The sequence below is a fragment of the Lathyrus oleraceus genome, chromosome 5, assembly GCF_024323335.1.
Source record: "Lathyrus oleraceus cultivar Zhongwan6 chromosome 5, CAAS_Psat_ZW6_1.0, whole genome shotgun sequence".
In the NCBI taxonomy this organism is placed as follows: Eukaryota; Viridiplantae; Streptophyta; class Magnoliopsida; order Fabales; family Fabaceae; genus Lathyrus; species Lathyrus oleraceus.
This window is the reverse complement of record NC_066583.1, coordinates 6,711,437-6,733,112: the sequence shown is the minus strand read 5'-3', so window position 1 is coordinate 6,733,112 and position 21,676 is coordinate 6,711,437. Positions and strand designations below refer to the sequence as shown.

The following is a 21,676-nucleotide window of genomic DNA, read 5'->3' as shown; positions in this document are numbered from 1 at the left end:
ATATATATATATATATATATATATATATGGTTTGTGCTCTAATTAAGTTTTCACGATCGTCTCAATGTACATTCTCATTTCATAAAAGTTTCTATCTTTGAAAATAGTGGCGTCAACATTGCATTTGAATGCTTCTTGCTCCGGAGTTGTTCAAACAATATCTTTCATTCCAGTTTGTTATTGTTCTCCTGTTATAGTCACATCTTCAATCGTGCTCACACCTTCTAGCTCTCACACTTGGTCTTCCACATGCATAATTAGTAAAATTGACATTTGTTGTCTTGGCCCTCTGTAAAACAACATCTACTTGAGCATTTTGTCGCATAATTCCTCTAGAAATCACTTGTTTCCGTTGATACAAACATTCATGGGAAAGTTGAAACAAAATGGATGATCGATGCTCAACATCCTCCCATAACTTTTCATTTCTTATTTTCCAAATACACCAAAGATCTGTCACAAAATTATACAATTGAAATTGGGGAATCCATAGTAATAACACGAGAGAGAAAAAAACAAGTCCATGTGTTGTATCAATCAAACAATCAATTATAGACCATAAATTTGCCTCCTCCAAAATCTCTTGAACTTTCCGACACCCAACAAAAATCCGTCATTCATTCTCAAAATTACTTTCGCAATATACACACATATTTGAACAATGTACACCTTTTTGTTTTAATTTTGTCTTGTCGGTAAACATCCGCTAGCCATTCTTCACAAGAACGCTTTTGCTTTTGTGAAGATTTTAATTTTAAAATACTCAACCAATTACCTTTCACTATAAATGATTCATTATCAATAAAATTCTCCATGATATAATAATCCTACTTCACATTATACTTTCCATGTGAATTAAATTTTCAAGTATACCAATCCTCTTTCACTTCATTAAATAACGACATCAGTAAAATGTTCACTGCATCCCTCTCATTAAATGTTTCCTCTATCGTTTCTCTTTTCTATTTCGTGTCATTAAGATGAATAAGATCATTCACATACATACTTTCGGCCCCCGAAATGATTTATCTTATAACAAGAACTTCCTTGATCTTTTAACCATGCATCTTGCCACACATTGATGTTTCTCCCATCCCCGACTCTCCATCTTAATCCAACTTTAACCACTACATGTGAAACATGGATACTATACCAAATTAAACTCGGTTTATGACCAAGATTGACACCCAAAAAATCCCCTATTGGAAAATATTTAGCTTTGAAGACTCTTGCCACTACAATACCAAATTAATTTTTTTTCTTCTATACTTGCAATCCGTCCCAGGGAGATTTCATTATCTTGAGCAGATGTTTTCATGGCAAATGCTTTCATATGAAAGAGAACATGAAAGATAATAGATGATTATGATTATGAATACATTTGTCAATGTTGTCAATCGAGGAAAGTAATAAATTTCTCAATATTTTTTTATTGACAACGTAGGAAGGTCATTACAAAAATACAACAACAACATCAACATCATTATGTGAGATATATTACAAGGGCAAAACAATGTTTTGTTTAATATTGAAGAACATTGAAGTTTTTTATGTCTTGCAATCTATCCCAAAGAATGATGCGTAAGACTCGTTTATTAAATATAACCGAAGGAATATATCATTTAAAAAAAATAAAACATAAACTGCTGATGCTGGGATCGAAGCATGTCCTGAATTATTTTCCCCCTCAGTTATATTTAGAAACCGAGGGAATATAATGTTATATTTATTAAAAAATAAATAAAACATGACGCGCCTTGACCTTTTACCTTGGTTTTTTGTTGGGTGAGATGAAAATTTTGTCATGAAATGTATTAGTTGTAATAGTGTACTCAAGTTCTGACATGATCAAGAAATTTCGTTAAGGTATTGAATTTTCCAATACAGGGCGAGAAGAGGACGTAGTCCTGAAAGCCAGTTCAGAAATTGAGAGAGCTAATATGACCACCGCAGTCGGGTCATCTACTCTTTATGTTTACTTTTATCTCCCTGTTATCCACGAGATGGGGTTATGGTCCCTTTTACATCTTTTTAGGCAGACAATTTGGAGACTATTAATGTTGCCCCTTCTCAAATCACGCCCAACGTGTGTATCATTCTTAGGGAATTCCAAATAATCCATCGTAACCTGTGCGTCCCCCTACCATTTGGATATTCCTTTCCTTATTTGGCATAGAGATCCTTTCCAACGAAGGTTAGGTAACTTTGCGCGTGTTGTTGAAGCCCTATGCAGATCTTTATGAGGATCGCAAAGATAGGTTCGTGCAGATCAAAGGGCGAGACAACACCTTTATGGTGTCCATAGGAGCGACATGTGCCATTTTCTATCATTTGTTATGGACATCGAATCCTTAACTTATCAAAGGGATATACTTAAACATACTTTTTCCCCTTGACCAAGAGGTGATCCAGATTTTGAGTTGCTTATAGCTCCTGAACTCTCGTACTCTAATTATACGAGACCGAGAAGACAGTGAGGGGGTCGAGAAGTACTTGAGTAAACTTTATGGTATGAAATGAGCCTTTTGACTTGGTTATTTATTTTATTGTTTTACATGTGACAAAAATCTTGCTTGGCAAGAGGAGAGAAAGCTTGGTTTGGATTCAAGTCACACAACAACCTACAACTCTGCTTTTGCCCTTCATAAGGAATTTAACTGTGGATGGAGATAAGCGACATAGAGAGACATCTCGTAATGCCAAAGCTCGCCCTCCCAAGAATCATCGGCTAGGGGAGGGTCCTTTCGGACCTTCAAGAATTCTCCAGGTAATAACTGAGGGAGGAAAGGCAAGTGGTCCCTGTTCCTACAACAGGAGTTCCTAGACCCTCGTTGTGGAATGACATTTCCTTCAACACCATTGAGTTCACCAGGCGTCATCTCTCTATTAGAGACTTTTTTTGAAAAATATAAGTCAATTCTCAATAAGTATTCTTCTTGCTTAATAAACCTATTAGAGATCCAAATGTTGAGTTATCTCCTGGTGGAACTAGTCCAGCAGAAAAAAACATCTCCAAACAATATGTGAGATGCAGTCCAGGTGGACCTTATCACAGGATGCATCCAAGAGCGTTAGAGGACGGTATTGGCGATTGTTAAGAGTCCCACATTGGATAATATATGACATGAACATGTGTTTTTAAATGGGGACAATCCTCACTATACCAACCGGTTTTGTAGAGTTGAGTTAAGTCCAACCATATTTCTTAACATGATATTAGTCTCACATTGGATAATATATGACCTGAACATGCAGAGTACCTCAACCAAAAATATTATAATGAACTGAAAGAGATTTCAGAGATACATATTCGAAGTAACCTTTTGTGCATAAAGAGATGCACCTCCGGACCAAATTTTAACAAAATAAGGACTTCTCAACATTTTCATCTCAGTTGTGTGTGAAAAAGATATGTTCAAAAATACATCTTCAAACGTAAAGGACATTTGAGTCTTTTCATGGTAGTGGGAGAAAACATATGGGGTGGAAATAGCACAACATCCCTCAAAAGAACTCCGTGTGTTAATGGGCTGAAAGAAAGACAGGGCCCATAAAGGAGGGAGGGGTTCCGACCAGGCTGAGTGTGACTAGGGCACAAGGTAAGCAAGCAAACTTCATTTCAATTCCAATTCCAATTCGAAGCAATCAGAGTAACAAGTTATGAAATTCTAGTTTCGATTCTGGAGACACAAACAGAATAAATCATTCATCATTCTCTTTCATTCAATCTCCCCTAATATTTATTATTACACTTAATTTCCATTGGATTTCAATTCAACTATGGACGCCGAAGACGACGAAGCTCAACCTAACCAATCTCCTCCACATGCATCCTCCGACTCGCCGCCGCAGCCGCCGAACCTCTCAACTAATGCCGACGACATCCCCAAAGACGGAGACCTTGAAACCGTGGTTGCAGGTGAGGAGGAGGCCGGCGATGCCACCGCAAACACGGATGTTGCAGTTGCTGACGTGTCATCAACGGCGGGCGGTGAAATGCATGTGATGAATGATGCCTCAATCGAAGATGAAATTGTTGTGGAGGAGAAAGGGAATGAAGGAGCTGGCGTTGATATGGAGTCTGAGAACGTGGAAGAGGAGGAAGCTGATTTGATAATCAAAGAGGTGGAGGTTCAAGTTGGTGATGACAATACAGATGAAGCTTCTTTGACAGGAGGAGAAAAAGAAGGCGGTGAGAAGGAAGGCGATGATGGTGAGAAGGAAGGTGATGATGGCGAGAAGGAGGAAGATAGTGACGGCGAGAAGGAGGAAGATAGCGACGGCGAGAAGGAGGAAGATAGCGATGGCGAGAAAGAGGACGAGAAGGAAGAAGGAGATGAAATAGAAGAAGAAGGTGAAGAACAAGAACATGAAGACGATGAAGAGCAAGAACATGAAGAAGACGCAGAAGAAGAAGCTGATGGTGGTTTGGCAAAAGATAAAGAGGCTGCTGAGGAGATGGAGGTGGCGGAGGAGCCTAGTGCCAGTGTAAAAAGGAAGCGTGGGAATGGGAAGAATTCAAAGGCGAGTGGGAGAGTTCCTTCAAAGAAAAAGATGGAAGAAGATGTTTGTTTCATTTGCTTTGATGGAGGTGACCTTGTGCTCTGTGATCGCAGGTATACTTTATACTCACTCACATCATAATTCTTTTCATTATGTTTATGTTTATTTATTGGGAAAATTCATTGTGTTTTCTTTGGTTTTTTTATTAGGGGTTGTCCCAAGGCTTACCACCCTTCCTGCATTAATCGGGACGAAGCTTTCTTCCGAGCCAAGGGAAAGTGGAATTGTGGTCAGTTTCCTTATTCTGAGTTTCTGTTATTATCGTTTTCATCATGGTTTCATTGCTTTTTAATTTAGGGTTTAGTTATGTGTTTGCTTTTATTGTTTAGTATATGTGCTGTTTTTTGAATCCATAGGCTCCAAGTGTTGTGATAATTGATTAAATAAAATACATTTTGGAGTTTTACTATTAATATATGATAACAATGACATGTGTATAGTGTACATAAATACTTGTGATTTTGAAAGTTGCAAGTTTGTTTCCACACGTCTTCCATGTGTTTTTCCGAGAGTTGGGAGCTAGACTTGAATGTTAGGGGGGCCAGCTATAAAAAGATTACGCACATGAAGTGGGAATGTGGTAGTGTGATTTTGTAAAATAACAACAGCTTCATGAATGGTATACTATTTATGAAAACACTTTGCTTTAGTATTAAAATCCCGATGCCCACTTCTATTGCTCTCTGGTATTAGGGTGAAAGAATCTCACATCTTGATACTTTGTATCTCAAATCTGATCAAATAAACTTTCTTTTAAATATTGTTCTGTAGTCAATAGCGTGCTATAGCAAAGTAGCCGCCAGTGGCTGCTTTTAGAAGTCTCTATTGGCGCGGTTCCTGTAGTGCTTACTATAGCAGCTAAGATTAGAGCTATTCGTGTCCGATAAATGATTCAGAAAAAACCTTCTCTTATTAGCTATTTTAAATTTGAATTTTAATGTTTGGTTACTTTAAGCCTAGATGCTTAAACTTGTTTGTTTTCTTCATTTATTTTTTTGGTATTTATTTTTATTTTTAGCATTTATATTTATATATATGTTGTATTACTTATTCAAAATCTATAAAAAATCAATTTAGCAGTCATCCCACCATGTGCTATCCTGCTGTAGTGTTTTCTGTTCTGTTGCTACATGCTGCTATCCGGAATCAACACCCATTGAAAAAGTTGTTTCTAATAGAATTAGAATTACCCAAACTACCTGATAGCTGTTATAACTTTAAAACTCATGGTTGAATTTTTTAATTGGTTGTTTGATTGTATTACATTGGTATTTGCCCACATATCTTTGTTGGTATATTGTTGGATACAAGGTGATTGACATCTTGATGCAATGGATCATACTACTATCATTGCCAAATGTTTTAAGGAGGTAGAGATGCTGCCATGCTTTTCTATGCTTTCTAGATAAGTTGGAACGATTCTGAATATCCAAAATGAAATGCATGATAAACCTCACTAATTAATTTAATAGGCTATTTGTTAAGCGTAACACTGCATTGCGAACTTCTGTGCTCTTTAATTAAGGTTCATACAAGTTTTAATTTTTTCAATTTTTGTTCTCATTTTTATTATACATTGCTTACAGTCTTGTTTAGAGAAACAGTTGTTGGCATTGGATTTATAGTTGTGCTTTGAAAATATAATTGAATTTGTTCTGAATACCCAGGTATTTAGTTTGCAAAAATATAGTAATATTTACATTTCTTTACCATGTCTGACTTTCTACATCTTTGATTTTAATGATCTTAGGTTGGCATCTTTGCAGCAACTGTGAGAAGAGTCCACACTACTTCTGTTATACATGTACATTCTCTTTGTGCAAGGGTTGTATCAAAGATGCTGTTATGTTATGTGTTAGGGGAAACAAGGGATTTTGCGAGACATGCATGAAAACTGTAATGTTGATTGAACAGAATGAGGAGGGAAACACCACGGTATATCTTCTGTTCCTGCTTTCTATCCCTTTTCTCGTCAAATGTTTCTGTTATTCTAAAAAGATGCAATGTATGTGTGTTTCGAGCCAATAAATTGTTAACCTTCTACACTGCTCAAGTTAAATGAAGTGGTCATTGGTTTCTTATATATACTTGTTGCTAACTTCTTTTTTGTTTTTTCTTGGGGGCTTACCTGGGCTTGTATACATGGGCAAGTGAATCTGTTCTCTCATATATGATAGAGATTTAGAAGTGTCAGATTTTTATGTAAGAGATTTAGTCAAGATCAAGATTCTATACTTGTTTATGGTACAAAATGGTTCACTTGAATCCCCAGCGAGTCACATTTGGGAACATTCGTTTATGGCCCAAACACTTCTGTGGGTGTTCCAATGAAACAAGCATGGGCTGACGGCTCAATCAATGAAAAACATCCCATGGCTGCCAGTTACGAAGATGACAGAAGGAGGAGACAATACAGTCAGCTGCAAAGATGACAAAAATAATAAATGCTGTTGCTGGATTGCATGTAGAATATCAATAGTGTTGTCAAATATCAGCCATAGCGGATATTGGTGGCGTTTTTTTGGTTGTGAAGGATGGCGGTGCCATATGTCGGAATTTTGGCTCTCTGCCATGGTTTGCCATCTACCATCGGCCACTGATAACACTGATATCTATAAAACACAATGAAATAGAATGTATATTTATATACTAATAAAAAATGTTGCTTATGGAGCAAAATGAACTTGGAAGACATTGTTTGGTTTGCCGCTTCAGCTTAGCAGGCATTTTTAAAGCATAAAGTAAATTTATCTTTTACTTTTTAACAAACGCCATAACAGATTTACTTTTCAGTATGCAAAATTAAGTTTAGGGGGAAGTAATTTTGCTCCCAAGAGTCCTGATGAAGTGATTCTTGTTTTGTTAATGATTATTGCAAAGATTTTCTCTTCAATTTCTGTTTCCATGTTTCAACTGCATAATATACTATTTTATACTTATCAAACTATCCCACGCCTTCAATAACTACAGACCCGGCAACAATAATTCCTTAGACTACTTTAAAGATAAAATGCAAACATGTGACTTTGTAATGCCATTGATTAGGGGAACATCTACTTTTGACTAAATATTTAGTTATTTTTTCGTGATTGGTGCGCAGGGACAAGTTGATTTTGATGACAAAAGTAGCTGGGAATATCTTTTCAAGGATTACTATGTAGATCTAAAAGAAAAGCTGTCTCTTACATTTGATGAACTTGCTCAAGCTAAAAACCCTTGGAAGGGATCTGGTAAACTTCCTTCTAAAGATGAATCACAGGATGAACTTTTTGATGCTACCAATGATAAAGGGTCAGATTCAGATAGCTCTTATGAGAATGTAGATTTGGGTCGATCTAAGAAAAGAAAGTCCAAGAGACGTGCAAAGTCTCGTTCCAAACGCGGCGCTGATGGGCTATCTACAGAAGAAAGCACTGAGTGGGCTTCAAAGGAGCTCTTGGAGTTTGTTATGCACATGAGAAATGGAGATAAATCTATGTTGTCACAATTTGATGTGCATGCTCTTTTGCTAGAATATATTAAAATAAATAAGCTTCGAGATCCTCGCCGAAAAAGTCAGATTGTTTGTGATGCGAGGCTTCAAGATTTGTTTGGTAAGCCAAGAGTTGGGCATTTTGAAATGTTAAAACTTCTTGAATCCCATTTCTTTCTGAAAGAGGATTCACAGCCTGAAGATCACCAGGGAAGTGTTGTTGATACTGAGGTTAGTCATTTGGAGGGTGATGGCAATGGTGACACATATACTAAAGCTGGAAAAGATAAGAAACGTAAAAGTCGTAAAAAGGGTGATGGGAGAGGACTTCAATCTAATGTTGATGATTATGCAGCCATTGATAATCATAATATTAATTTAATTTATTTAAGACGCAATTTAGTGGAGGATTTACTTGAAGATATAGATAAGTTTCATGATAACGCCGTTGGTTCTTTTGTGAGAATAAGAATTTCTGGCAGTGGTCAGAAGCAAGACTTGTATAGGCTGGTTCAGGTTGTAGGTAAATATTTGTACACCATTAACTTTCATGTGATCATCATTTGGAATATACAATAAACTTTGTACTTTTTATTGTTGTCTTCTGGGTCAGGTACATGCAAAACAGCAGAGCCATATAAAGTTGGTAAAAAGATGACAGATATCTTGCTAGAAATCTTAAATTTAAACAAGACAGAAATTGTATCAATGGATATCATCTCAAATCAGGAGTTCACAGAGGTGATTAAAGCTTGCCATGATATTCAATGACAGTTGATTTTAACCCCTTTAAAGCTTTCCATTGTAAATATTGTCAGCTGTGGATGGCGGAAAACCCGCCATATAAGCCCTTTAAAGCTTTCCATTGTAAATGTTGTCGGTTGTTTGTGGATGGCGGAAAATGGCTGAAAACCCGCCATATAAACCTGCCATGCTTCAGTTGCTCAAAAATGAATCTGAAGAAGCCAGGCAATCACTTATGTAACCATGAGTAAGCTTTGAATTGGTCCACCAAAGATTAGCATGTGTAGCCCTACAAATCTTTATGATCAAAATAGTCCCTTAAAGGTGGCTAATTCATCCCTTTGCCACTTTAGTCATCTACAAGGACAGAGGTGGTGTTTTAGAATTTTGAGGGACTAATTCAGTGACAAAAAATCCTTGTAGGGCTGATGTGGAGTAGTCTTTGAATGACTAATTAGTTGTTTACTACTCTCCCCCGTATGATGCCGATGATGAGTAATTTTTAAATTTCTTTTAATATACTCTCCCTTTGGTGTCAAATACAAAGCTAAAATAACTAAATGCATAGTAATCAATAATATTATTTGACCATGTTTAGTTTTTTTTGATGTAATAAAAAAATAATTACATTCCCTAAACTACCATTACTCTTCATTTAATTTTGTACGGAAACATGTGTTATGATAACATTAAATGAATGGTATTTTGGACATGAATGTTTAATATGCTTTAAATTAATGTATTTCTTTCATTATTATGACATTGATTTGTTTTTCGGTTAGGATGAGTGCAAGCGCCTCCGTCAAAGCATAAAATGCGGCCTCATTAATCGGATGACTGTGGTAATTATTTTATATGTTTCATAAAATTGTTTCAGGTATTAGATGTTATAGTTTGTAACTGTGTATTGAGGACCCACTTTTGTGCTTGCAGGGTGACATTCAGGAGAAATCATTGACACTTCAGGCAGTTAGAGTAAAAGATGTGAGTAATTTTTCCATACATTATTCCTCCTGAGATGGCCATCTAATTCAAATGTTCATTTTTCTATTACAGTGGCTGGAAGCAGAGATAGTACGGCTAAGTCACCTTCGTGATAGAGCTAGCGAGAAAGGACGCAGAAAAGAATATCCTTTTTTCTTTATTATTTTCTAAATCCAAGTCCAGCCCTTTCTTGAACCACAAGCTTGATAGTACTTCGATGCCTCCAATACCCGTGGCAGTACTTTGGTACTTATTGATTTTTATCATTTTAAGATTTTCCGAGCATTTATAGTGTTTATAAGCTCCATAAATATATTTTGGGATCATTGAATTGTTATATGGTTGGGAAGATTCTTCAACAGCTAGGAATTTGTTCGGATAGTATTTGAGGCTTGCATTTTGATATTTTACGATTTCTCTACATGTTAAAAGAATAATTTTTCATTGCGCCTTCAATGTATTTGAATATCAATCTGGTTGAGATAGATAATTGGCATTATATTTTATTTTTTGTGATAATCTTTTGCTTAGTTCAACTTGTATAATATTATTATGGTTAATCATATTTCAACCTATGGATTTATGGGATTATTGAAATCGACCAAGAGCTCTTGATTATTGTTTTATGTTGATCTTTAACTTCCTTTCACGCTTAGAGAATGCGTAGAGAAATTGCAGCTTTTGAAAACCCCTGAAGAACGACAACGTAGATTGGAGGAAATTCCGGATATACATGTTGATCCAAAGATGGATCCAAGTTATGAGTCTGACGAAGGAGATGAAATGGAGGATAAACGACAAGGTAATATTAATATTGTAATTTTAAGCTCATCTATATTTTGGTGTCTATTTTCAGATAAACGACAAGGTAATATTAATATTTTAATTTTAAACTCATCTATATTTTGGCACCTTTTTTCTGGTACTTATAATTTCATTTCTATGCCTGCAGAAAGCTTCACGAGACCTAGAGGGTCGACTGCGTTTGGAAGGAAGGGGAGAGAAATTGCTTCGCCTAGAAGTGGTTCCATTTCAAGTGATTCTTGGAGTGGAACAAGAAATTATTCTCATGTGAATCAGGAACTCAGCAGAAATTTGTCTAATAAGGGATTTCCAGTCAAAGGTGATGATTTTTCCAATGCTAGTGAGGCTTTAAATGATGCTCAATTGCATCAGGGAAGAGATAGGGAATCACAACTATCTAATAGTCGAGAGAGGCAAAAGCCGCGGTCTTCAAGCTGGGAGAGTGGTGCTAAAAATATCCAGCCATTGGTAACCACCGAGTCTTTTTCTAATGCGGTGTCAGAAGCTGCCGCAGCACCATCTTCTGCCGGAGTAGCAGCCCCAGATGTGAAAATTAATGAAACTGAAAAGATGTGGCGTTATCAGGATCCATCTGGTAAAGTTCAGGGGCCATTTTCCATGGTGCAACTTCGCAAATGGAATAATACCGGATACTTCCCTACTGATTTGAGGATTTGGAAAGCCACCGAGAAACAAGAGGAGTCTATACTCTTAGCTGATGTCTTAGCTGGGAAAATTTCAAAAGAACCTTCCATTGTGGAAAAAACTCCTCCTAAGGCTCAAAACCACTCATCCTCGCTCTCTAGGATGTCTCCTATGGCTGCCCAAGGTTTAACAGGTAAAACTTCTCCATTGGCAGTTGAGGTCCCTAAGAATCTTGGAAATGGTTGGGGTTCTGATATCGGTGCTAGAAATGAATCAACAAATCTTCCTTCGCCTACTCCCCAAACTGCTTCAGGTGGGTCGAAGGAGCATACTTTTGAAAATTGGTCACCAACACCTGTCCAGATGGCTGGGCCTGTCTTGGGAAATTCGTTCCCTAGCGGTATCAGAGGTTTGCAGGCCTCTGTGGCAGTAAACGCACAACCTGGTATGGCTACTGATACTACTCAAGTACACCTCCAAGCAACAGAAATGGCACAGGCTCTGGCTGCATCAAATATGCAAAACCAGATTAGTCATAATTCTCGTGCTGAAGCTCAAGCGTGGGGTCAAAATGTGCTTCCAAAGCAAGAATCACAGGTCTGGGTAGGCACTCCATCCCAAAAGGTAGAACCAAATAATTCTGCCACCATGCCTGCCCAACCGACTTCCCATGGTCTATGGGGTGATGCTTCCTCTGTTCAGAACTCTGTCTCATCTAACATGGGAAATCAAATTGGGAGCTTACCCACACATGGTTTTCCAGGCATGAGTGCACCCGAGCCTTGGAGACCACCAGTTGCAGGTAATCAAGCAAATGTCATGGCCCCACCACCACCCAATGTACCCTGGGGCATGAACATGCCAGGAAATCATAATATTAACTGGGGTGGTGCTATACCTGCCAATATGAATGTCAACTGGATGCCTGCACAAGGGCCAGCACCAGGAAATTCACTTCCAGGATGGGTAGCTCCTACCCAGGGGCCACCTCCGGTAAATGCAAATGCAGGTAGTTGGGTAGCACCTGGTCAAGGTCATCAGCATGTAAATGCAAATGCAAATGCAGGTTGGGCTGTGCCTGGTCAAGGGCCAGCACCTAGAAGTGCCAATCCTGCTTGGGCTGCATCTGCTGGGAACCCAGGCATGCGAGGAAACGAGCAAAGTCATAATGGAGATAGGTTTCCCAATCAAGGGGAACGTGGCACGCGTGGTGGAGATTCTGGTCGTGGTGGTAAACCTTGGAACAGACAGTCATCATTTAGAGGCGGAAGCGGAGGAAGAGGAGGGGGTTCTTCTAGGCCTCCCGGCGGAGGACAAAGAGGAATCTGCAGGTTTCATGAGGGTGGACATTGCAGGAGAGGAGCTACCTGTGATTATCAACACATTTAAGAGTTGTAGGGGTGCTAATTATTTGCAGAGGAACATCGTTTACTGTACAGTATGTCCCCAATTACATCGCTTAACAGTGTGTAGTGATGCATCATGTAATGTAGAACTTGTGTATTGTAGCATCTCATGTATTTTCTAGTTTTTTTTTGGGTATTCATGGGTCACTTCTCACTTGGATTTGGCTTATGGGATGGTTGACTAGCTACAGTAGTTGAGGTGTCTTTAGATTAATAATGACGAAAGCGAGGTTATAGGTTTTTGTTTTTTCAATGTTTCATCTTAGTGTTGTGCAGGGAGCGCATAAATTAATGTTTTCGTTTAGAAGCGCATGAAGTCTTGTATCATTATTTGTTAAAACAATGCAGAAATAGAATGAATAATTTGGTGAGAACAAGGAAGAATATGTATCATGGTTAGATATTTCGTATAGCTCCTTCACAGTATTATTAAAAAAAAGCCCGAATTTGTATTCCTTTAATAAAGTTTAACGTGTACCCAAGACAATGGACAACATTATTTTCAATATGAAATTTTATCGCAAGGTAAACAAACTTCTTCGAGACTTCAAAAGAAACACGGGTCAAAGTGATTGATTTTAATTTCAGAATATTCAAAAATTCAAAAGAAACTCATAAGTTTTCATTTACCGGACTAAGGTTATTGAATAATAACAAAATATTCAAAAATTTACAGATGAAGTAAAGGGTTTGAAATGGTTGATTTTTATGTGGAGCTTACCTAGTAGTGTCTAATGACTATGTAGTAGAAGAAGATAATAATTAAATAGATGGTGAAAAAGAAGGGATAATTAAATAGATGGTCAAAAAGAGGGGCATGCTAAAACTGAAGTAGAAAGTTTAGAAGAAGTTGGTAAGGGGGAGGTTGAAAATGGTGATAAGGCAAATTGAAGAAGACAATGCTTATGTTTAACATACTAGAGAAGAAAGTAAATCTAATTCTAATTATGTTAGTAATGATGAAGAGCACAATGATGACACTTATTTTAAAACGTGATTTTGAAGAATCTTTTGATAGATTTTGAAGAATCTTTTGATACTTAAAGTTAAGGCTACAAAACAAGTCTTTAATACCTCTATTGATCGGATTAAAAATTATCATCTTCGTTAACAATTTGTTCTTTAAATCGGGTATGACTTTTTAAGTTGAAATATTTGTTTTTCAATCAAATGAATTAAAATGGTTACAAGTTTTTCTCCACTATAATCATAAAATAATACAAGTAATAAAGTGATAATTTATGAAATAAATCAATAATATTTAAAAGAAAAATACAAGTCAAGTGTTTACCTTAATCATCCAAGAAAATGACCATCGAGGTTTCCATCATAAAAGTTGTCATCAATGAAGAATCAATTTCACAATAATAATATTTCTTTTTTTTAGACACAGTTTCACGACTCGCTACAAAATAATGAGATGAATGTAAAATAAATATTGAAATCGAAACTGAAAGAAGAATAATAACGTGAAAACGATATATACCAAAGAAGAACAACCACAAAAAAATGAAACTGAACGGAGAAAGAAGATTATTAATTTAAATTGATGAATGTAGAGAAAATTCGATTGATGAAGATGAACCAGAGAGAAGAAGGAGGCATGAAGAAACGAATTTGGGATTTAGGGATTCAAATTTTATAACTTATAAAATATTTTATAATTCAAAATATTTTGTAATATATTTATTTGAAATTAAAACAAAAAATATTGATATGTATAATAGACGCCGTGTCATCGTGGACATCATTAGTTATCGAAATTTCAAAAGAATATGTTGCAGGATTTAAAATAAAAAATAAAATAAAACGAAAGGACCACGAACCTAATGTTTAAAATAAGAGATTAAAACTATATTAAAATTATTATTTTTCTCATCAATTTTGTTCTCCATATTTTAAGATTCACTATTTTTTAAAATTTTAAAATATATTGTAGTTTTTTTCCGCCTAAATATTTAGGAGATATTTATCGACATTTCTCTTAATAACATGACACTAACAATATCTTAAAAGTAATTAAATAGAGCTTAAGATTACTCTGTTAATATAAATTGGAATTTTAAAAAGTTCGAGCCTATCCTTTTCTTAAACGAGTCAAGTTGATCCAAGTCTTAAGTAGGCTATATCATAAGTCCTAGTTGGACGACCTAATCTATTCCCACCTCCCACGTGTGCAAATTGTTGCACCATGATATAACATTTAACTTTGATGTAGAATGTATAACAACATTCAAGACCTTAAAGAAAAGTTTACCCATAACACTATAATCACTACACCTGATTGGAAAAATCCATTTGAGATCACATGTAATACAAGTGATTACATTGTGCAGAGAAGTTTTAGCACATAGACTTGATAAAGTTTTTACTGAATCTTATACGCTAGGAGAATAATGATTGAGGCACACTTGAATTATACAACCATTAAAAAGGAGTTGCATGTTATTTTCTTTGCTTAATTTTTTTTAAAATCATACATGGTGGGGGGAAAAGGGCATCTATACCTACTATCGCATCTCGAAAAATACGATTATTTGCGAAGCGTTCACACGCTCGCGGAAATGATATGAACAGAGTCGCCACCAAATTTTATTTACTCCAAAGAAGTAAAAGGAAAATATCGATAAAATCCTTAGAAGAAAAAGAAGACGGTCGTCACAACCATATTCGGGTTCAGGAGTCAATTACGCAAGGGGAAAGTATTAACACCCATCACATTCGTTGTACTCAACGAAAACCTTTTAATTAAGCTTGCATTGAATGTTAGCTTTCATTAATTGTTTTCTTTGAGTAATCAAAAGTGCAAAAGGAAAATAAAAGGTGTTGCAAAAATGTTTTTATTAGGGTGTTTGACGAGATTGCGGGTCTCACTCCTATGTATCCTCGGGTACAATGAGGAATTCAAAGCTATGTAGTTGTTTGTAAAAATCTACGTTTTTGTTGGTTGGTTTATTTTATTGAACAAGTTTTTAGGTCACACTCTAGCGATTAAACGTTGACTTGTATGCTCACGGGGGAGGCTTAAGCGCCTGTTTGTATCGCGACAGTACAAACTAAATAATGTTTTTTTTTATAAATAATTTCGAATGCACGGGGGTGAGAAGATAAGTTTGATGTGTTTGAGTATGTTTTAGGGTTTGGAAGACAAGTATTTATGACTTGGAAGTTATTACAACTTGGGTCTAATACTCGGGACTATGATTTCACATTACACCTAAGTAGTCTTTTTAGTCCATTTTGTTGCGAAAATGTTTGAATATTTACAAGTGTTTTCAAGAAAAGACAAACACTTGGGCTTGCAAGTTATTACAGCTCGGGCCTAGTATTCAGGACTATGATTGGACATTACACCCATGTAATCTTTTTCTTTCAATTTATTGCAAAAAGGGGACACATTTGAATTTTGGTGAAAGACGAGTATTTATGACTTACAAGCTATTAGACTTGGGCCTAACACTTGGGGATATGACTGGACATTTCACCCAAGTATCATTTGTTTCTTCTTATTGTTTGAAATAGTCAAAGTATGAATTAATCGTTTTGACTTTTATTGAAAAAAGAGAGTTTGATATTGAGTTAAACGTTTGATTTGCGTTGTGGAGCGAATTGTGAAAATGCTTTGAAGTGAATCAAAATTTATTTTGAAGTGATTTGAAAGTTGATTTTGAAAATGGAAATTTGGTGTTAACCAAGTGTTTGAGTTTCATTAGGTTTGAAAAAATGCCATTGGTGTTGACCATGAATTTTGATTTGGAAAAGTTAATTTTAGGTAGTCGAGTTGTTTATTTAATTCAATTATCCTAAATAAGCAAAAGGAATTAAAATAAAATGATACAAGAAACTACAAATTAATGGATTGGGATACACTTTTATCACTGGGGAAATAATGAAGCGAAATAACATTTAAAAAATAAAATAAATGCATAGTTAATTAATTAAAGTTTGATTAAATCCATCAATTAATTTAATTAAAGTTAATTACAATAACCCCATTAATTAAATCCTCTTTCTCTACTGAGTTTGTTTTGATATTGTGATTTTTCTTATTTTTGATTTTGTTAATTGGCTTTTGATATGTATGATGCAACTTCAATGGTATGTATGATGTGCAACTTCGCATGTATGCAATTTCCTTGATTTGTGTTTAATTAATTCATTTTTATTAATTTATGTATGAACATTGCTTGTAAATGGTATGGTATGATAAAAATATGATGACATGCTTTTGTTTGCTCGATTTTTCTTTGCAGGACATCTGATAGTGATGCGAACGTGATGATGGATACATAAATGATGATGAGTTAGTTGTGCGTCGGAAAGCAAATTCCAACAATTTGGGACCTTCTTATTTTAATCCTTTTTGCAAAACTATAAAAATGAATTGTAAAATAAAACTATTTTTATTTATCACTCCTTTTCGGCAAATTTACCGAGATAACCCACTTTTTCGAAGAAATTCCCAAAATAACCCAGTTTTCAAAAAAATTCCCAATCTACCCCACTCTTAGGAGGAGGCGCCAATTGGATTGGCGACCCCTCTTAAAAATTACAAGGAGGCGCCAATCCAATTGGCGACTCCCTTAAAAAAGCCTCAAATGAAAAAACCTTCAACATGAAAGTTGTAGATCTTTTCAAGACAATGAATTTGGATATAAATTTTGCATCATTTGGATTTTTTATGAGAAAGTTATGGGCAGTTGAAGTTGGACTTCTGAGTTTTTCAACTGTAATCTGACCTATAATGTCTTGCATTATTTCATGTGTTTCTTTTAGAGTTATGAAATTTTGTCCAACATAATATTTGAAGTAGACATATTAAATTTTCCAATGCACTTGGTCCCACCTCAAAATAATTAAAAATGAGTGGGTTAGGTTCCTGCGAAGTTGACCTAAAATTAGGGTTTCAACTGTAATCTGACCTATAATGTTTTGCATTATTTGATGTGTTTCTTTTAGAGATATGAAATTTTGTCCAACATAACATTTGAAGTAGACATCTTAAATTTTCTAATGCACTTGGTCCCACCTCAAAATAATTAAAAATGAGTGAGTTAGGTCCCTGTGAAGTTGACCTAAAATTAGGGTTTCTGTCAAAATGATCTATAATGTTTTGAAATGAATGATGAGCTTCCAAGTTTCAAATGGATTTTTGATGAACATGAAAGTTGTTCATATGGCGACTGTTGTTAAAACTTGAATGGAGGCGCCAATTGGATTGGCTAGGGCAGGTGCCCTAGGCTAGGGTAGGTGCCCTAGCCAATCCAATTGGCGCCTATGTGTATGTTTTAAAAGGAGGCGCCAACTCAATTGGCGAGTCCCTCATAAAATGCCTTTTTTGTCTTATAAATAGATGCGTTGTGTGACCTATTGTTCCACAACTCATATAATCATTTGGCTATCATGTTTGGTGTTCATCGCCGATACGGTAAGGTGATTTATGCGAGAGACAAACCTCAATTGCTGATGCTGTTTTGGAACATCACCACGTTAGATCAACTGAAGAGGGAGCTGGTTCGATGGTTAGACGGGAAAATACCAGAAGGGGAAAAAATCAGAAGTATTGAGAGACTTGACAGTATCTTTGGTTGGGTGCGAATGAAGACTGATAAGGATGCTAGGGAAATGATGTTTGGTCGAGACGACATTAATTTGATTGTTGTAATCAGTTAGAATTATTTATGTTTTCAGATGTTTTGTACTGATGTTGGTTATGAAACTCGTTGTAACAAGAACTTAATGATATATATTGATTGATTGTTACAGAAATACAATGTTACAAAAAGCATAAGATTAAGACAAAATGTTACAAAAAGCTTAAGGTCTAGATAAAATGTTACAAAAATCTTAAGATCTAGATGATGCTCCTTGATTGGGACAGTTATTTTTGTTGTGTCCTGGTTGACGACAGATACTACATAATCTTATCATTTTATCTGTGGAATCCATCTCTGTTCTGATACGTGTGCTGTTTGGCCTTCCTTTCTTCTTTCTACGCATCTCTTCATTGTGCCAAACAATATCTCCTTCATACGGAGGCCAGTAATCCTCCATTGGTAGTACTGAAAAGCTTTGACTATATACATTCATGATGGTGTTTGACTTGTACACATCAGATAAATGGGTGTAAGCGTCTTGACGAGTATAAGCGCATGCTGCAATGACATGGGAGCAAGGTATGCGGAAGGCCTGAAATTTTCCACAATCGCACCAACTTCTGTGTAGTTTAACCGCGTAGGCTAAGTTTGGTCTCCCGTCGCTGTTGCCCATTGTTTCCTGGACGCTGAAATTTTGTCTTTGACGGTCAAACACTGTTACAGCGTGTGTCGTAGCTTTAATGCTCTCCTCTTTCATGACCTTCATGCAACACTCACTGAATACTTGTCCAGACATTAACACTGCACTCCATCTTTCACCTCTGGTTGCGAACATAGAAGCCAACCTATAATAGGTTGATCTTACCAAGGCGGTTATCGGCAGGTTTCAAATTCCTTTGAAAACCCCGTTCATGCATTCCACAATGTTTGTTGTCATGTGGCCCCATCGACGACCACCGTCAAATGCTCTTGTCCACTGCTCAACTGGGATGTTATTTATCCATCTCCCCGCGTCTTCATTAGACAGACGAATCTCATCAAGATAATATTGAAAAGACGGTTGAGTTAAAGCATACCCAGCATTCACCACCTTCTTGCGAAGATTCTTATCTTTTATAGCACGCATGAAGTTTTGTGCAATGTGTCTGATACAGTAGACATGTGTAGAAGGAGGATCATGCCATCCGTTGTCATGGTTGTTGTAGGCACTTTCGATGGCAGCATGTCTATCATAAATCAAACATAGATTGGCTTGTGGAGCGACATGCGTTCTGAGATGTCGAAGAAAGAAACCCCATCCACCAGCCGTTTCACCTTCAACAAGAGCAAAGGCAATGGGAAATACATTGTTGTTACCGTCTTGTGCAACTGCCATGAGCAACGTACCCTTGTATTTTCCGTATAACCAAGTGCCATCAATTTGTAGGAGAGGTTTGCAGAAAGCGAAACCTCTGATGCACGGGTCAAATGCCCAAAAGAGACGGTGAAATATTCTATTACCTGTAGCACAGGTTCCGTCTGGCATCATTGCTGGCACTGTCTCCAGTATTGCCACAGTTCCTGGGACATAAGTTTTTAGTGCCCATAAAAACCGTGGTAATTCCTTGAATGAGTCCTCCCAGTTTCCGAAAACCTGCTCAACAGCCTTTGTCCTCGCAATCCATGCTTTCTTGTAAGATGGAGTATAATTATATGTTGTTCGGATATGGGATATAATTATACTCACCTTCACTGATGGGTCTTTATTTACCAATGGCAGAATGTCTCGACATATCAAAGCTGTGCTCAGTTTACGGTGATCTTGTTCAACGGTTGTTGCGACGCAACTGTGTGGTGGGTCTATTGAAGCGATCTCCCAAGAGTCATTTTTCTTCTTGTAAGATGCAGCCAAACGAAATTTACAAAGCATGTTACGACATTCGATAACATACCTTCTAGAATCAGTGCGTTTCACCGTAAAGTCAGCAAAGTTGTTCATGTGGTATTTTTTGATTGCCAAGACACATTCCTCTTTGGTACGAAACATGTCTCCCACCTTTAATTCGCCTACTGGTCTCGGATACGGATTATAGAAGACACTGTCGGACATTTCATCATCGTTAAGAGCCATATTTGTCATATGTTGAGGAGGAATATAGGCATGAGTAGGAGGTATTGGTGGTGGTTGAGCCTCATCTTCATCGTCGTTATTCAGGATGTAATCAACCTGTATCTCAGTCTCCTCTTCTTCTTCATCAATAACGTCGACCTCTACTTCTGCTTCTGGGTTGAGTTCATCTGACCATTGTGCATCATCTGCAGCATCTCCACCAGCTGGATCCTAATCTGTTAGTTGAGACTGTTGAGACGGTATACATGGCTGTAGAGTAATGTACAACTCGATACAATCCATGCCTGAATGTTCATGACTAAGAAACATGCTTTCAACATCTTCATCGTCTCGTATCTTTAGGGGGAAAAACTTGCATTGACCATTCTCAAAAAATATAGGATTCTGATATGTCATCTTTGACACATTACCTGATGCTATGAAGGATTGTATTCTTTTTTTGAAATGCAAAAAGGTTGCATTTCTCTTCATCGTGACTCTAATGGTATCAGTGTTTTTAAAACAAAAACCATGAATCTCAGACTCAAAAGTTTCACCGTTGCAGCGAATGTTGATACTGTATAATGATGAAGATGACATTTTGGAGATGAAAACTATTTTGCAAGTGCAGATGAATGTGAGTGAAGATGCTAAGTATTTTGCAGATGATAAGTATTAATGTGAGTGAAGATGAATGTGAGTGAAGATGAAAAGGATTTTGCAAGTGCAGATGAATGTGATAGTAAGACACTTAAATAGATGGTATCAGTGTCTCACATTGAAGCTAGTCTGAGATACCGTGTCAAGCATGCAAGTAATTTCAGAGATGAGGTGTCTGTCATGCAATACAGTGTGACCTGATGTGTCAAGCATGCTAGCTAGTCAAGAGTTGATGTGTCTGTCATGCAAGACAGTGTGAGTTGATGTGTCAAGCATGCTAGCTAGTCAAGACTTGATGTGTCTGTCATGCAAGACAGAAGTGAGTATTCAGCATGCAGGATACTACAGAGCCACGTCTCTGAGATGATGTGTCAATCCTGCAAGACAATGTGAGTTGATGTGTCAGCCAGGCAAGCTATCAAGAAGGTAGTCATCAGCATACAGGAGACAAGACAGACACGTGTCGGACACCTAAGCATGCTAGCTAGTCAAGACTTGATGTGTCTGTCATGCAAGACAGAAGTGAGTATTCAGCATGCAGGATAATAGAGAGCCACGTCTCTGAGATGATGTGTCAATCCTGCAAGACAGTGTGAGTTGATGTGTCAGCCAGGCAAGCTATCAAGAAGGTAGTCATCAGCATACTGGAGACAAGACAGACACGTGTCGGACACCTAAGCATGCTAGCTAGTCAAGACTTGATGTGTCTGTC

At 36.8% G+C, this 21,676-nt stretch overlaps 1 protein-coding gene across 1 annotated transcript; it reads left to right on the top strand.

Annotated features, from left to right (window-relative positions):
* The first annotated feature begins 3,576 nt into the window (after positions 1-3,576).
* On the top strand, positions 3,577-12,871 carry LOC127087760 (zinc finger CCCH domain-containing protein 19). The gene is made up of 10 exons (XM_051028695.1): positions 3,577-4,616; positions 4,713-4,792; positions 6,314-6,498; positions 7,664-8,558; positions 8,649-8,776; positions 9,562-9,621; positions 9,713-9,763; positions 9,836-9,906; positions 10,414-10,565; positions 10,716-12,871. The coding sequence occupies exons 1-10, from the start codon at positions 3,781-3,783 to the stop codon at positions 12,599-12,601; spliced, it is 4,344 nt and encodes a 1,447-aa protein (XP_050884652.1). The 5' UTR covers positions 3,577-3,780; the 3' UTR covers positions 12,602-12,871.
* Positions 12,872-21,676: the final 8,805 nt, after the last annotated feature.

Excerpts from the sequence above, each read along its gene's own strand:
- LOC127087760 (XM_051028695.1), top strand. The coding sequence starts at position 3,781 with ATGGACGCCGAAGACGACGAAGCTCAACCTAACCAATCTCCTCCACAT. Across the intron at positions 8,777-9,561 it reads CAAATCAGGAGTTCACAGAG|GATGAGTGCAAGCGCCTCCG; the intron begins GTGATTAAAGCT and ends TTTTTCGGTTAG. Across the intron at positions 9,764-9,835 it reads AGGCAGTTAGAGTAAAAGAT|TGGCTGGAAGCAGAGATAGT; the intron begins GTGAGTAATTTT and ends TTTCTATTACAG.